Source organism: Colius striatus, chromosome 8 (assembly GCF_028858725.1).
Source record: "Colius striatus isolate bColStr4 chromosome 8, bColStr4.1.hap1, whole genome shotgun sequence".
NCBI lineage: Eukaryota > Metazoa > Chordata > Aves > Coliiformes > Coliidae > Colius > Colius striatus.
In genome coordinates, this window is record NC_084766.1 from 31,850,846 (window position 1) to 31,867,807 (window position 16,962).

At 40.0% G+C, this 16,962-nt stretch overlaps 1 protein-coding gene across 1 annotated transcript; it reads left to right on the plus strand.

The window, feature by feature from the left end:
* The first annotated feature begins 2,583 nt into the window (after positions 1-2,583).
* LOC104560107 (pancreatic triacylglycerol lipase) lies at positions 2,584-16,689 on the plus strand. Its single transcript, XM_010205330.2, has 12 exons — positions 2,584-2,632; positions 3,369-3,523; positions 4,000-4,125; positions 6,211-6,345; positions 6,928-7,036; positions 9,911-10,030; positions 10,268-10,387; positions 11,838-11,956; positions 13,068-13,197; positions 13,741-13,852; positions 15,353-15,520; positions 16,626-16,689. Exons 1-12 carry the CDS (start codon positions 2,584-2,586, stop codon positions 16,687-16,689), a joined length of 1,407 nt encoding a protein of 468 aa, XP_010203632.2.
* Positions 16,690-16,962: the final 273 nt, after the last annotated feature.

The window sequence follows — 16,962 nt, forward strand, 5'->3', positions numbered from 1 at the left end:
AAAATAAACACTACAGCTCTGCAAAGCATGGCATGAGTAAGATACCCAGGGACCAAGGCATTATTTTTCTTAGAATCAAACTCAAAGTTAATGAATAGAAATAAAATGTTAATCATTCACTCCTGTTTCCCCGTGTTTGATAAACAATGTATGAGTACCTGGGAAGAAAAAATTCTAAGAAATAGGCATAGAAATACAATGCTAAGGACAAATGAGTATAAATATCTGAATGAAAAGTGGTTTTTTAAAAAAAGAACAACAGTGTTGTACCCTTGGCTAAATACTAACCAAGCCTGTATGAAATTACAAGCATAACCAAACACAAGTCTGAGGTTCAGCCAAGAGCCTCTTTCAGTCCCGAGTACTACAAGTCCCCCAGGGACTTGACAGATGGTAAGGGAAGCAACAACAATGTCAGGAAGCACCACATTGACCTGCAGCACAAATCCAATGCTCTGCCTGCAGCCTACTCCAGAATACAGCTTCTTCAGGACTGCAGAAACATGGCTGGGCCTTTATTTATCACTTTTTTTTCCTCAGAAGCCATCTTTCTCAACAGAGGGACATGGATCTCATCCCTACCTCTTCTTCCCAAAGGGTAAGTAAGCAGCTGAAACCCCTCGGAGCATGGCCTAAGAACCTTGCTAGTTATTCAGTTTGTCCTGTATTATTACTGTGTTGAATAGGAGCAGCAGACTAATTATGATCAAATTCTAAATCAAACCTTTTCCATCAGCTCTTAAATTAAGTTGGAAAGACTGTTCACCCCTCATTCTGAACAAGTGTTAAAACTTATGAGTGTGCAAGGGCATGTACTGATTCTCTTGTATCACTGCTAGGAACATATAAACTCAAAAGGTGCTTCAATTAAGTGTGGGAAAACTGAGCTCTAAATTCGTGTCAAAAGAGATATTTAAAAATAAAACTTCTCTACTGATAGAGAAATAAACCCCATTAAGATAGAAGATAGCAGTGTAATACATATATACACAGCTGGTATCCACTTGGACATTCCCAGAGTTGGAGATTAGGGAATGGTAGTTCTACAAAGATACATGGCCATAGCCTAGAAGCTGACAAAGCTTTCTACGTGGAAGGTTAACTGAGACCTCATCTCTTCTTGAATTTTCTTACAGCTTTGTTGTAGGAGAGGACAAGGCATTCCCAGACCTAGTCCTGTTCACGTGCACAGGCTGTTTTTCACCTTTTAGTTAATCATAGAATCATAGAATGGTAGGGGTTGGAAGGGACCTTTAGAGATCATCTAGTCCAACCCCCTGCAGAAGCAGGGTCACCTAGATCAGGTCACATAGGAACATGTCCAGGCAGGTCTTGAAGACCTCCAAGGAAGGAGCCTCCACAACCCCTCTGGGCAGCCTGTGCCAGGGCTCCCTCACCTCAACAGTGAAAGAGTTTTTTCTTATGTTTAAGTGGAACTTTTTGTGTTCCAGCTTCATCCCATCACCCCTTGTCCTGTTGCTAGCTACTATAGAAAAAAGGGATGTCCCAACCTCCTGACACCTACCCTTTAGATATTTGTAAATATTAACAAGGTCCCCCCGTCAGTCTTCTCTTTTCTAGACTAAACAGCCCTAGTTAATGTCTATAGCAGAGCAACCTACTGAGCTCTGTAACATCTCTACACAAAGCAGTTGTGTTGCAACATCTGGGGAAATTTTCTATGTTATTTGTATGTATTTCCATCATGTTTGCTCTCAGAGAACACTAAGAGAAGAGCTTTCTTAAAACTTGGATTACATGAATAGTACAGAAAAGGTCCGAAGGGATAAACAATTGCCCTTCTACAACTATTTATTTAGACAAGAAAATGAAAGGTCAGACTCTTTCACCATAAAAAAACCCCTTAGGAGTTTTCCAAAAGGGATAAGGCTTTGTCAAATTAAGCTGGTGTCAGGAAAAAAGCATAAAAGACCCTGAAGCACAGAAGCATTCCACATCCAAAGCCACTTGAAGCAAGGCAAAGGAAGAGTCTTAAAAGATGATGTGGTTCCCTACTAACTCCTCTAGTACACTCCCTACATCCCAACTACACAACACTAAAAACAAAAGCCCTTCCATCCACAACAAGTCCCTAAATGCACTGCCACACAGATTCACACAATTATCTTTAATGTCCCACTCTGGATGTGTTGCTGCCTAGGAATCACCCAGCCTCTGGAACTCTAATCCTATTCTAGGCCCCAGTACACCAATTCAAGAAATTGATGTCCAAGGATTTTTGAGTTTTCAAATAAACAAACCATTACAAGTTATTTTCCAGCTACAAACTATAACCTGAAATAAATGCTCCTATCTTTCTGGGAACTTTTCCAAGGACAAAGAAGACTATAAAAATGTACATGCAAAGTTTGCACATTACTGCATGGATTTTCAAGCCTGCATTGTAAGTAGTTCAGGTTTTGGGGGTTTTCTTTCTCCTTGTCAGGTATATAACTTCCCAAGACAACAGCAGTATAAAGGGGAATAGGTGTCCTTATGCTAGCTCTAAAGCAGCTACTCTACATCCAATTACAAGTGTAGCCTCAACAGGACAAAAATCACCCTGGTTTTCTATTGTTCTAGATGTTTGGGATTTGGATCCTTGCAGCACTTCTGCTCAGCATAGCAGAAGGTAAGCACATGGGGTTAGTATTTATACAGCCTTTCTATGCTCCTGTATTTTGTGATATCACTCTACACTATGGTGCCTTAAAACTTTCTGATTGAGGTTATACAGTTCACTTTGCAACACAAGAATGGTGAGATGAGGCTGTGTATGTGTGCTGCCTTTCCTCTTCACTCTGGAAATCTCATTCTAGGAGTGTGCAAAAAATGCTGGTGTTTTCTCTCTCAGAGCAGGGAATTATTTATTGTGCTCTTCCTTAGTGATAGAAAGGGAGAAACAGCCAGGGTGGAGGTAGGTGCAGCAGACTTAGTACAGACTTATATTCAGCAGAAGCCACTGGCATGTCTAGTATAAGACTTCTAGTGTACAGTGCAGTCATCTGTTCAGCATAGTCTCTTGCTGATTATTTGCAATATCTTGGCTTGGCATTAGAGAAGAGATTCATCAGCTGCCTTTACCTCAGGCAAGATACAGATAGAGAAAGACACCGAAGGTATGGTACAGGATACCCAGGGAGGAACTCCACTGCATATTTATTGCTGAGTAATAGGATAGCTTCTTTCCTTGGGGTAAATTGCCTTTGAAGATCTGAGAGAGGACAACTGCTGGCCTTTGCTTTCTGTAAACTTTAGGATTTTCAAGAAACCAAGAGACCTGCAGAGAAGAGATACTATGATTTATGACTAACCTGCTCCACTTCTTTGCACATTCACACATTATTGATCTGATCTGTGTGCTGCAGGTGAAGAAGTTTGCTACGACAGACTCGGCTGTTTCTCAGACGATGTACCATGGTCTGGGACTATAGAAAGACCAATCTATAAGTTACCTTGGAGTCCAGAAAAGATAGATGTTCAATTCCTCCTGTACACAAGAGAAAATCCTGTTGTCTTTCAAGTAAGAACTATTGTGGTTTAAACATTATGAAATCACAGGCAAAAAGAGTAAACAAACACAGGCTATAGATGTGTTCCTGGGAGTGTTAGAAATAGCCAACTTCCACTTTATTCAGGAGACAACATCTTGCAGCTCCCTGGCGGGGTCTCTGGGCCTTAACTCTCATCCTCCTCCACCCCTCATATGTTTTGTATATGGCACTGAGGAATAATGGGAAACTCTGCATTTTTTAAATCATTGAGTAATTTTTTTCCACAGATAAGATGAATAACTCAAAGTCTTGGCTGCTCTAAGATAAGTGCCTAAGTTTGCTTTGAAGGGAGATACAGCCACAGTCGCGTGAACACTTGCAGATGAGTTTTAATGTTGCATAACTTTCAAACCTCTGTGCAGATGAGCACAGTTCAGGTCTTTGCAATTTTGATAAACTATTTATAGAAAGCAGAATTAAATGTGGATTAATTTGCCTCCAACAGGAGATCTCTGCAACTGATAACTCAACGATTACTTACTCCAATTTTAAAACAAGTAGGAAAACCAGATTCATCATACATGGATTTACAGATAATGGAGAGGAAAACTGGCTGTCAGAACTGTGTGATGTGAGTACCAGAGGGAAATCCTATCCCTGGGAAGTTCTTTAGTTTGCATTTATAAATCCATTCCTACCAAAAGTCTGTTTTCTCTATTTCTAAGCAATTTCTCTCATGGTACTTGTAGTGATAACAAGGGGAAGAGAGGCCATATTTTCAAACTGTTAGCAACTCAAATATTTAGCTCTGCACCCACAGGAAAAGCATGAGGTAAAATACAATCAATCCTGCTCTTTAGCAAAGTGACTAACAACAGGATTTGGCTCAATAACTTTCATGCTTCTTGGTGAAAAAAACGGAAACCCTGGAGCAAAATACTGTTCAGGAATGAAGGCAGTTCTAGAAATAACTGCAGACTCCTAACTACTGCATCATATTTCTCCTGACAAGAGAGAAGGGTTTTTAGATGTGGAAAGTCCATCACAAAGGTGTGGGCTACCACGTGAGTGGCTGAGGACATGGGCTGAGCGTTAACAGAAGCAATAAAGCTGTAAAAATGTACAGCCCAAAGGGACCTCAAGGGGACCCTTTTGAGCAGAGCTTTCAATCTAGGACATGTGATGAAAGGTGAATGAAGTAGAGCACTCTACTTTCTGGATTTTTGTGCTAATTCCCCAAGTTGTTTCTTCATTTTGTCCCCACACAAAGTTGCAATTCCAGCTAGTGGTTTAAAGTCTTATAAACCTGCTTTCTATTGCAGCTGCAGCTAATGAAAGCTACTAGTCATACAGCACAAAGGAATACACCACTTGATGGTATACAACACTCTTAGGATAAGGTTTTTCATCTAGTCACACAAGGAGAATCTTGTTTCAATTCTATATTCCTGTTTTACTTCTGAGAAGCAATGTAAAATCAAGGTATTTATTACATCCTGTTAGATGCTTGTCTTTAAAATAAGTTAAAAAGAAAAGAAGTTAATTTTGACGATTTCTCATTGAAGAGAAAGGATCTATGTTGATTATCACTTGATTATCGAGGAATGATTGCTGGATTTCTTAGTTTATAATTTGTTCAAAGTATCAGAGGCAGGTTGATGTTTTTATAGCTCCTATTCTCCCATGTTCCACTCTTAAAACAGAGATATTTTTTTTCCTGGAACTTCACAATCGACAAGACAATTCACATTTTGCTTCAGCAAGTCCTTTAAACCCTTTTGATCAATTTTCACAAGGCATGAAAAATCTTTGAAGTCTTTGTCCATCATAGTGGCCCTTGTTTTATCACTATACTCCAATTTATTTCTTAAAAAACCCAAATTTAGTCTCAGTGAATCCTTTAAGTAAAGAGTGGAGCAAATGAGATTGTGGACACATCAATCCTCCTATGTGCACTTGTTATTTAATTTCCTTTGCATTAAGTAACAATCCTAGCTGCACATTTATTACTTCTAACACAGCCACAGATACTTCTATTGCTTCTTTTTTGTCCTTTGTCAGCTTGTTTTTTATGCTTTATAATGGCTGGATATAAAGCAAAGAAGAATAAATATGTAGAAGCTGATCAAGCAAAATACATTTAGCCAAACTATCCAGCTCAGAGGAAAAAAGCAAAGCTTCAAATATTGTGTCAGATAATGAAGTACCTGCTTGTATATACATATTCTCAAATAAAGCCATAAATCTGAAATGAATAATCAATGACACCAGCAATTTCTGCAGCCTCTTCTAAAAAACACAGACATTCCTTCACAAACCTGTACCAGTAACACTCTGGATTTTTATCATCAAAAGTGTAAGTTCTAATTGAATTGGAACTAAAGTACTTTTAGATTGCTTAAGTGAATCAGCACATGAGTAGAGCTCTTATTTAGTTTAACATATAAATTCTGATTGAAGTTAAAAATTCAAAGTATCAATGTGCATATTATTTTCCTTTCTACTATTTCCTTTCTATTTTCCTACTTCAGCACTGTGTGAGCACATATATGCCTGGGAGGAGGCATGACCACATATATATGCTAAAGTTTAACTTCTTAAAATGTTCTCATACCAATTCATGCAACATTTATGAGCTGTAATAAGCATCATGGATCGATTCCACAATGCATTTACTGTGGGGCTCTTTGGTTTTCGCTTTTCTTTTACAAAACAGAGGATGCTTAGTGTGGAAGATGTGAACTGTATCTGTGTAAACTGGAAAAAAGGTGCAAGATGTCAGTACTCCCAGGCATCAAACAATATCCGAGTTGTGGGCGCTGAAGTAGCTTATTTGGTAAATGTTCTTCAGGTAAGAATCTTCTGGTTACAAAGTTGTGGTTATAATGTTGCCTTGAAGGAGACATGATTCAGGCATTTTCACAAACGTGAATGTAACCAGCAGAAAACATTTTCTTCTACTTGGTGATTATTGTAGAAGTGCTGAACACAGACTCTAATAAAGAGAGTTTGTGAAGTCTGTGGTAACAGCAGGGTTAGCCAGCTTAGGGATATGAATTTGTACAAGAAATCCTCATACTACAGCCAAACAGTTATTCCACAACAGATGTAAAATGTTGTGTAGTTTTAAATATGCAGGACACAGAAAACTGCCTTTTCGTGGAGACAAAACCTACCAACAGAGAGCCTCTCAGGACTCTTGCCAGAGCTGTCTAGAGTTTTAACAGCCTCCAAATGAGGGCAGCACCTGAATAAGTTTTGAACAAAATCTATGCACTGGACAGAGGTACCTCAAGTGGTAAACAGATGCTGAAATCCTATAGGAGTTCCTGAGTCTGTAATCAAATCAACAGTAGTTTTTCAGACCCTTTCTACTCTTCCCTGTTGCTGCTGAGAACAGATGTAGTAATTTTATATACTGCTGTTCTCTCAGACACAATACAAATACTCCCCAGCTGATGTTCACATCATTGGCCACAGCCTTGGAGCACATGCAGCAGGTGAGGCTGGCAAGAGGCACCCAGGCATCGGAAGAATAACTGGTAAGTCAGTGACTTAACTCACAGCTTATACTAAAGACACCACTGCTTAACAAGATGTTGCTGTTCACTTGTTTTTACAATTGTATCTGACTTGTGGGCTGTAGTTTAGTCAAGGTCAATTTGGACATTACAGGGCTTAGCCTCTTCTCATAGGTGTCCTGATAACTGTGGGAAAACAGTCACTGCACTGGTGATTTTGCTTGCATATGGTTTTACAAAGCAAAGGAAAGGCTCCATACAGCTAACAGGGCCAGAAGGCCCCTTGCAAGACATCAATTGACTTGCCAATACACATTCATGGTTGTGGCAATCTCTGTGGACCTTCTGGTGCTTCAACCCAACAGTGTCGCTGTCTAGAACAGTACCAGTTTGGGGCAGGACAGGAGCAACGCTGTAACATAACAATACTCCATCATCACTGCTAAAAATGAACTCACAATAACTCATATACAATCAAAACCAGTTTCAGCTGCCATGGTTGCTTTTCTTAATGATTTATCCAACATTAATGTAATAAAACAGACCAAGAGGGTAATCCCTACTTTCTTTGTCTTAGCAGTGCTTCTCCTGCCATTTGGCCTGTTGCATAGCAGCACATCTGTTGCAAAACGTGTCCCACAGCCTGCAGCCCCCCCAAAGCACACTAGAAGCCGCTTATTTTGTACAGTATTTTTGCCAACAAATACAATTTGGATTGAGCCTGATGTTTCAGAAGTTGTAGGCTTCCTGATATATCACCCATTATCACCCTGCTCTAGGACTACATAAGCTTTTCACCTAGTAGAGTACATTCCCAGTAAGCAAATTATCTTTATTTCCAGCAAACTTTCTAGAAGTTCATTTCTTCACTTAACAGTCGATACACTGAATCTCTGTATTTCCTTGACAGCAAAAATTGAGTCACACCGGATTGCATCATCTGTCCAGATTAAAGATTTCAACTTAATGTGCTTTCTCTTTGTCCGAGAGAGAACACAGACATTATGTTTATACAGCCTGTATTAGCCTGAGCCACATGAGCTCACACTTTCCTTATAATGTCACATCTGACTGATCAGAAAGCATTCCCCTTTTTCACCATACCCCTAAGTAACAGGCTGTTCCTTTTAAACACTCCCATATTTCTGAGATTGGACATTTTTAAGGAATATGATGTTGTTGTTTTAGTTTTCAGACAGCTGAACCAATTCAATTTTTGCCTCCCCCAGCAGCAAATTGCCCTGTTGTCTTTCCCTGATGTGAGTTACACACTCTATGCTCTGAGAAAGCGAGGATGCCTCTCGCTACTGCTGAAACAGGTTTTACTGTCCAGTTCTTTCAGACAAGACATTTTTGGTTTAGGTTTGTTTTATAGCTGTCCTCATGTTGCTCTGAAAATATAGACTCTGGATATCCTTGAGTGGTCCCATAAATAGTGTCTGTGTCTTGCAAGATATAACAAATCAAGTCCCTGTGACTACTGGCCAGAAATGGTTTTATCTTATCTTTGATCCAACAGCAAGTTTTCGTTTTCCACCATCCTTGGGCTTGTAATCTGCTCTCTACCCATCCTAGCTGAGAGTGAATGACTCTTGAAGGAATCATTTTGCAACACTGCAGGATCTAGATGATGAAGATGTGTATAGCTGAGAGGCAAAGTGAAGTTTTGTGGGGGCACAGGCCCTCTCAGGCTTCTGCTCACCATGGGAGCATAACTGCAATACAGTCACTGCATAAACCATTCACCAGATCCCTACAATGTTCTTCAAGGAGTAGCCCTCATACCTCTGAAATTGTTCAACTGACTCTTTAAAAGAGCAAATGGCAATCAAATATGCATATTTATTGCAATATAAACTCATTTCTAAAAAAAAGATGTTCCAGAGACCTCACAATCCAGAGATGCCATCTGAGTATTTTAAAACCTCCAATAGTTACCCAGAGAGCAAAACTTATAGGCGGTATTATCAGCTAAACTTCTGATCAAACCACCCCTTTCTCAAAATGCAGGTAACTCACTGCAGTCTGCATTCTTTAGCAATTTTTTAACGTGTTCAGCACTCTTAGAGTTTCAAGCCAAGGGCCTGATCTCCTTATTCATCATGCAGTGCCAAGGGCTGGGTGCATTAAGCAGAGTGACCTTTCATACACAAAGGACAATTTTGAATAGCATTAACACAGCACTTTTCAATTGTTACTTTCCTCAGGGATTTGAGACTTGGTCAACCTTGGAGTAATAGTCTGCTAAATTCAGACTAAAAGCAAAACTAAATCTGCTGCCCAGGGAAAACAGGAGATGCAAGTATGAGACAGCAAAAACTGCAATTTGCAAGACTTCACAAGCTCCTAAAATTGCTGCAGCAGTTTGGGAGGCAAATCAGTTCTGTTTTCTGCTAGGATCAGTTGCAAAGATTATCACTAGAAAACTAGATGTTTTTCTAAAAATCTAATTGGAGCCAGAAGCAGCCAGGCTGGTTTCAACACCTCCAAGCATATAGCAGCAGCAAGTCCTGTTTGAGTCCTCTCAAACAAAGCACTCTGGAAACCACGCAGATAGATCAGTTTAATGGGATACAGGCACAACAACCCCAATTTGAATCACATCATTAAAGGGAAGTGCAGTCTTTTAAAACAAAAGGTTATATCCAAGTCTTGGGATTCAAAATTGATGTGAAATTTAATGGCCTTCCCACAGGTAAACCTTTCTCCTTCCTGGCAGAAGAGGTACTTGGTAAGAGAGAGAGAGCACATCACTATTTTACCCATGTTTATAATAGATATAAGGAATCATAGACAACTATGTATGTGATATTCATTACATACAATCATGGTGTTCTATAAAATGATACATCTATACCTCTTTATCTGCTCATAACACAAGTCTTTTTCTTTCAGGACTGGACCCCGCTCAACCTTATTTCCAGGACACTCCAATTGAAGTCAGACTGGATAAATCTGATGCAGAGTTTGTTGATGTTATCCATACAGATTCAGCTCCCATGATTCCCTACTTAGGTGAGTGATCATCTCTACTGTATTTATACTGAATTATTTATGCTCTGTAGCAATTTATCCTAATCATTCATCAAGACTCAGTTGTGCTGGGTGGTGAGTAGACACCGAACAAATAGACCACACTAGTTACCAGCAGATGATATCCTAAAATACCAAGCACAGACTTCAAAGCAGCAGCTATAGGTATGAGACAATATAAATTTAAAACATTGCTTACCCCTGGTTTAAATGTTTCAGGGTTTGGCATGAGCACACCCGTAGGTCATCTCGACTTTTATCCAAACGGAGGAAAGGAAATGCCAGGCTGTGGGAAGAATGCGATTTCACAGATTGTAGACCTGGATGGCATCTGGGAAGGTAAGTATGTTCATTACATAGCAAATTCAGAGGAAGGTCACCCCTCACCATGTAACAACTTAACTTTTCTTAATTCAGGTGTTTTGCATTAGCTTTTGGTGTGTTCACCAGCAATGACAGCTGCAGAGTGTAGTGCAATGTTAACATGCTCAATACACACCGTTATCCTCACATTCATAGAATCTTAAGCGATGGAAGGGACCTTGAAAGATCACCCAGCCCAACCCCTCAGAGCTTGTTAAAAAAATAAACAAGACAAAGAGTTTGCCCCTGGAAGATATTCCACTTCTAAAGCGTCTAAAAGCAGAAATCAAGGTACTGAAATCATGCCAAAAAATTTTGACGAGTCTGCAACAACACATTCCACTCTGTTTATATTTTCCATGTAGTTGCCCAGCAGCAGCATAGGGTGGAGCAGGGTAATGATGCTCCCAGCTGCTTCTGTTGGTTACCTGTTACAATCTGGGTTGCCCTAAAGGAATGCTGGTTTGTCTATTTTTAGTCAGCTAAAAAAAAAAAAACACCAAACACACTGTTCTGTGTTGGTTTATGTGGTTCTAAAAATAAAGCTCCAAGTATTAGACAAACTCCAGGGGTCTCTGGAAAGTTAAATTGCATAGGGCATTATAAAACATAAACCAAACCAAGATTTCTGCTGTAGAGATTTTTCAGTATATTATCCAGGCTCTTGCTTGCATTACTGCAAACACCTTGAACTCTGGGAATCCCAGCTCACTTGGGATAACCAGCCTTTCTCTCCAAGTTTTAGTCAACACAGCTGGAAGCCTTCCTTTCTATTTCTTTTCTTTTTTATTATTATTAGTAGAGTAAGCTTTTTATCACTAAAGGGGAATTAAAGTACAAAGAAATAACTGTGTTGTGTATGATCTTCTTTTAACCTAAAGTTAGGAAAATAAAGGTAGCACAAAGGAAAAGAATATATTCATTATTTGAATTTGAAGAGTCTCCCTTCCTGAAGCACCTCCCAAATAATAATCATTTTGTTTTGAAGTCCTCGGCTGGAGCAAATCAGCATTTCCTTGGGAAGTTCACTGTTAAATACTTTTCATTTGGTTTTCCTTTGTTATGGTAATGCAACTGTTGCCTACAAAAGACCCGCTTCATGCAGTTCTCCTTTCTATTGTGAAACTCGGTCACATTGCTTGAATAAATGTTAGGGAGGGGAGGGCAGGCGCTGAGCTGAGCTGCACAGCAGTTCTGCTCAGAGCATTTCGAGTTTGCATTTTGTACCTGTTGAGCCATTGACATTCCTTTGAGCATCAATCCGTTGCCGAAGCAAGCTTCAAACCTTACCTTTCATACCCCAAGAGTTGTGAGGAGGCTTCTGAGGAGGAATGATGCATCCCGACGACACAGCAAGGGCTGTGCCATTATCTTTTCTCAAATGGTACCAGAAAGGAAGAAGTAACCTGGGAGTATCTTTTCACAGGAACTCGGGACTTTGTGGCTTGCAATCATTTGAGGAGTTACAAATATTACTCTGACAGTATTATCTACCCTACTGGATTTCTAGGCTACATTTCTACTTCATATGACACTTTTGAAGAAGTAAGTATATCTCAAGAACACATAGAAAATAGCGGCTCTCACCTATACATCTGAAGTTCAATTTCTTCAAGCTAGCTTGTACCCAACAAGTGCATCTGAAACGAGTGTCAGACATCCTAAAGTACTATAGCTCATGAGGCTAACATGAGCTAACAGGTCAAAGTAGGAAAAGGGAACTACAAAACAGACATATCCCTGATGTGACAGCCCTGAAATATTACTGGAGCTAGCGTAGCTCCTCAGGCCTGTTCTGCTGCATCAAACTGGGAAAGAGGTAAGGAGAAGAGGCTGTCCCTGTAGTCACTAAAGGCATTTGTCAAACACAAGGAGTGGAATCCATACTGTAGCAGGTGAGCTTTCAAACATAGCTTAAATGTCTTTTCAAAATAACAAGAAGTAAAATAATATGTGATGAGCTGATGGGGTAAATTCATGATCATAGTACTTTGATGACTTAAGATGGCCTCAGGGACAAAGCACAATGGTTTATGGACCAAGGTCAGGAAGCCCTGTCTTATCCCAGACAGGTAGTAGAAGGGAGATAATGGGCTCATCACATCCTTCATGCAGCACAGACAGGTATACATTTCTGTAGTGCTTAAACTGACCTGTGAGCAGGTGACATAGATCACACTTCTCAGATCACTTTGTGAGGTGATTACCTGCTTCTGTCACCATAGTAGAAACCTGCTTTCACAACAAAAATTAGCTTTGTTTTCAAGACAAAGTCTTTCTTGACCCAACCTGAAGTTATAAGAAGACATCATTCTTTCTCATCAGCTGCTGGGAAGGGCACTTCCTCTTCCTCTCTGCTCCAGCTGGAGACTACCCAAAGATGCTACTGATGTGGCTGGATTGAGCTAAATGGCATGAGGAAAACCATAGGGCCCAGACATTCAGAGCATCTGAGAAAGCTGGCTAGCTTATATGATAGTTCTCAAGTCACAGAGAGGGTTACTTGAAATTGCTGTTGCTGTGATACAGGGTCAGTTAGCTGGGGATGTTAAAAATAAGTTCTATAACTAATCAGGGGTATTTTAGGGTTTGGGGCTTTTTTTGGCTTAATGGATAATTTTATTTATTTATATATGTATACATCTGTTTTCTCTAGGGCAGTGGCTTCCCGTGCCCAGCAGAGGGATGCCCAAATATGGGCCACTATGCAGATAAATTCAAAGGGAAAATTACAAATGATATAACAAAGCTTTACCTGAATACTGGAGAGGCCAGGGATTTTGCTCGTGAGTGTTGATTCCTTCCATTGCGACCTACTTCTTGGAAACCTTTTATTGTCTTGTTTTACAAGTCATTTTAACAGATGAACAGGCCTCATTGCAGTGCAATGGCTCTTCAGTCCTCTGTGCCTTCTCTTTTGCTCCAATACTAGTGCCCTATTTTGGCCCCTCCAATCCAAGAAGGATGTTGACAAACTACAGAGTCTAGCAGAGGTCACTGAGATGTTTAGCCGACTGAACTAAAAGGTATAAGGAGAAAGGAGGATAGGCAACACACAGATGTTGCAGCAAGGGAATTTCTTATTAAATAGTATGAATATCATATGAAAATGAAAGTCACAATGACAGTGCATGTCCTAATGAGAGTGTTGTGTTAACCCCTTTGAGTCCAGACAGCCTATGGTGTAACCTTGAGCTAAAAGTCAAAGGCAGAGATCATTTTCTTTGCTTTCAACTACAGTGTACAGATTGAAGAAAGCACAACACTTGCTGTTTTGGAGACTGGTTTTTTTGTCCTGGATAGAATCTAACTGTGTTTCTTCTCTGTAGTTTGGAGGTACAAAGTAACCGTGACCCTCTCTGGAAAGAGAAAGGTACGAGGATATGTAAACGTTGCCCTGTATGGGAGTGAAGGGAACACAAGACAGCATCAGATCACTGAGTGAGTTAAGAATCCAATAGAAAAGAAACTGGTCTTCTAGACAGTTTAATTGCTATTTTTAATTAATATTTCTGTTTAAATCAGCTTCATTATAGAGATCGAATTCTACTCCCGGTGTAAATGCAATGACAATTCACTCACTCTGGGTTTCCATTTGAATGGAGAAGGTTAGCATGCAGGATTTAAAAATCTTAGACTTGGGTGTCACTTGTGTAATTGTCCCACTAAGGTCCTGCTGGGCCTATGCTAGCAGAGTTCTGATTTTTTTGTCTTACATAGACTTGCAAACTAGTGCTGCCACAGTTTCTTACAACTGAAGTTACCTCGTGATTGACTGTATTAAAATCTACCTTTTATTGCTCACAGCTTTGTCTGCTTACATTGAAGCTGCTTGCTTGCCTCATGTGGTTTTGTTTAGTTATACTTTTCTTGTTTATATTAACTAAAACATATGAAATGATGATAAATAGGGAGAAGGCATTTAGATGTGGACTTGGGGGTTTACGTTTTGGTTTTGCACATCTTCAGACTTGGCAGCAAGTGTTTCTCATGACCCGACTCCAGTTGCAGACACCCATGCATTCACCTGAGAAAAGTCTGCCAGTACTGAATGCACTACAGCACTCTCCAGCTGCCACTTGCAGGACCTGGACCAATTCAACTGCTGGATTCTAACCTGCCAGACACCACTGTGGATCCAGCAAAGAAGCAAAAAGACAAAGGGATTTTTGTCTTGTCTCTCTTTTAATATGGAAGAGAGTAAACGTCCTCCTCTGAAGGCAGATGAATGAGAAAGTGCAAAGCTAGAAGAAGAAACAAAAATAGTGTCTTCTCATGAAGCTTGTTAAACCTGAAGAAGTTTTTTCTGAGTGGTTCTGATGAGTCCTTTTCTTCCCCTCCTGTACCTCTCAGGTCATGTCTACAACAACAATTCTGCAGTGATAAAGGCATCACAGATTCAAATGTCACTTAGTTTTAGCCAGCAGGGGTAAATTTAAAAAAGAACCCCATCATCCCCTCACCTTCAGAGCATGAGAGTGGGAAGGAGCAAAGGAGAGCTCAGAAAAGCATTGGCTCATATCCAGTGAGATGTAGTTGCTGAAGCCATTACCAAATTGTTTTGTGTTTGGCCATCCCCAAAAGTTTCCAACATCTGTATCATACCAATTAATTAACATTAAATGAAAATTTCATTTCTGTGCAAAAACTCCTGCCTACATCAGCAATAGGGAGCAAGTTCTATCTTCTCCACAGGGATCGTCCTGTAAGTGGGTCTTCACTGTGAGGTGTGGCTGCAGCATATCAGCCCTATCCACCTCTGCTTCTTCTTGACTCTGATCTGGGATGAAATATCTAGGAAAACTGGCAACAATGTTGTCACAATTTTACAAGCTAAATATTGTCCCTGCTAACTTTCTACTCACTTGCTTCTATAGCCAACCAGTTGACAGGACTGGTAATAAATAATGTCTTGCATACATCAAATGTTGTTTTTTACAGGGGAACCCTCCAGCCAGACAACACTTACACAAGCTTCCTTGATGCAGAAGTTGACATTGGAACACTTACAAAGGTTAAATTTCTTTGGAACAACAATTGGATAAATCCAACTCTTCCTAAACTAGGAGCTGCAGTAATCACAGTACAACCTGGAGAAAATGGACAAGTGTAAGTATAGCCATTGTAAAAATCTTGACAGTTGCTTGGGAAGGTAGGTGACAAAGTTATATGGGAGGTGAAAGGATTTTGACAAGAAATACCATTTAAGACATTCAAAGACTATCATGGGAACCTTTTGTTTCCCTACTTGCAAGACACTGTTCATCCATAGTTCAATATTATTTCAATCCTTTGTCTTAAGTAGCTTGTGTTTACAAGCTTAAGACAAACTTCCCAAATGACTCTGACAGAAGAATTAGCTCTGACTTGGATTATCATCATCATTCTTGCCAAGCTCCTACTGTCCTCAAGAACAAGTTATCTGTGTCTGAGCTTGCCTTTGGATGTCTGATTCTGAGAAGTTTTCCATTGGTATTGATGGTCCTCAAGATCATGATCGATAAGACAGAAGGGTGATAATAAGCCTAACCCTTTCAATGAGCAAGGCTAACACTTGGAAGCTGTGCTTAAGAGGCTAAATCTAAAATCAAGGGAAACAGCCTAAAACTGTTCTGTAGATTTCACAAAATAAGGCTTCATTGCTCAGATTATAGAAATAGGATTCACTGACCCAGCTCTATTAATTTTCTTGATCAGCTATGTTATTTTAGCCATCCCCATGGGTGGGTATCAAGAAGAAGAGCTATAGTGTATGTTTTAGACCCATACACAAATTCATAGTTAAAATGCCACTGCTTAAAAGACAACATGGGAGATGGAAAGAGTTTCAAGCAGAGCAAAATGATCACAGCCCAGCAGCATTACCTTTCAGCAGAGGTCCTAAGTCCAGTTGGGGCAAACACATTACTGAAGCATATTTCTGCAGCTCTCTGCTGCTGACTCGTGCCCTTTGCACAAGTAGTTGTGAGCATCTATATAGTGATGATAGCACAATATCTGAAAAGAAAAGAAACTGTAAACTGAAAGGTAGGCAGGCAGCCAGAATGAATACAGTCCATCAATACTTTCCCCAGGGGTAGTATTTCATACAGGAGCTCAAAGTCTGTGCTGTTCAGTTGTGTCAAATGACAGATCAAGTTGATACATATTAAACCACATCCATTTGTATAATCTCAACACTTCAAAGCACTTTACTGACTCTTGTTTTCTCCAGATACCGTTTCTGTGGTTCTGAGACGGTGAGGGAGGAGGTTCTGCAAACTCTTACTGCTTGCTGATGGAACACACAGATACCCAAAACCTTGATACCAATAAAAGCTGTTGTGCATAAAACATTGGAGTCTGTGTTCATCGCAGTTACAACTCTGGTGACGTGGGGGAGGAGAGGCTGTTCATTTGGGAGGCAGTGGTTAAGTCTGTGGATACCTGTCTATAGACAGAACTTTTAGAGTAGTTTTAGGGGTGAATGAGCCAAAGCCCATGCAAAAAATTCCCTTAACTTCAGCCTGTTTTCAAAACAGTTTCAGATAAGAGGAGGAAAGGAGTTGGGT

Excerpts from the sequence above, each read along its gene's own strand:
- LOC104560107 (XM_010205330.2), top strand. The coding sequence starts at position 2,584 with ATGTTTGGGATTTGGATCCTTGCAGCACTTCTGCTCAGCATAGCAGAA. Across the intron at positions 7,037-9,910 it reads AGGCATCGGAAGAATAACTG|GACTGGACCCCGCTCAACCT; the intron begins GTAAGTCAGTGA and ends TTTTTCTTTCAG. Across the intron at positions 11,957-13,067 it reads CATATGACACTTTTGAAGAA|GGCAGTGGCTTCCCGTGCCC; the intron begins GTAAGTATATCT and ends TGTTTTCTCTAG.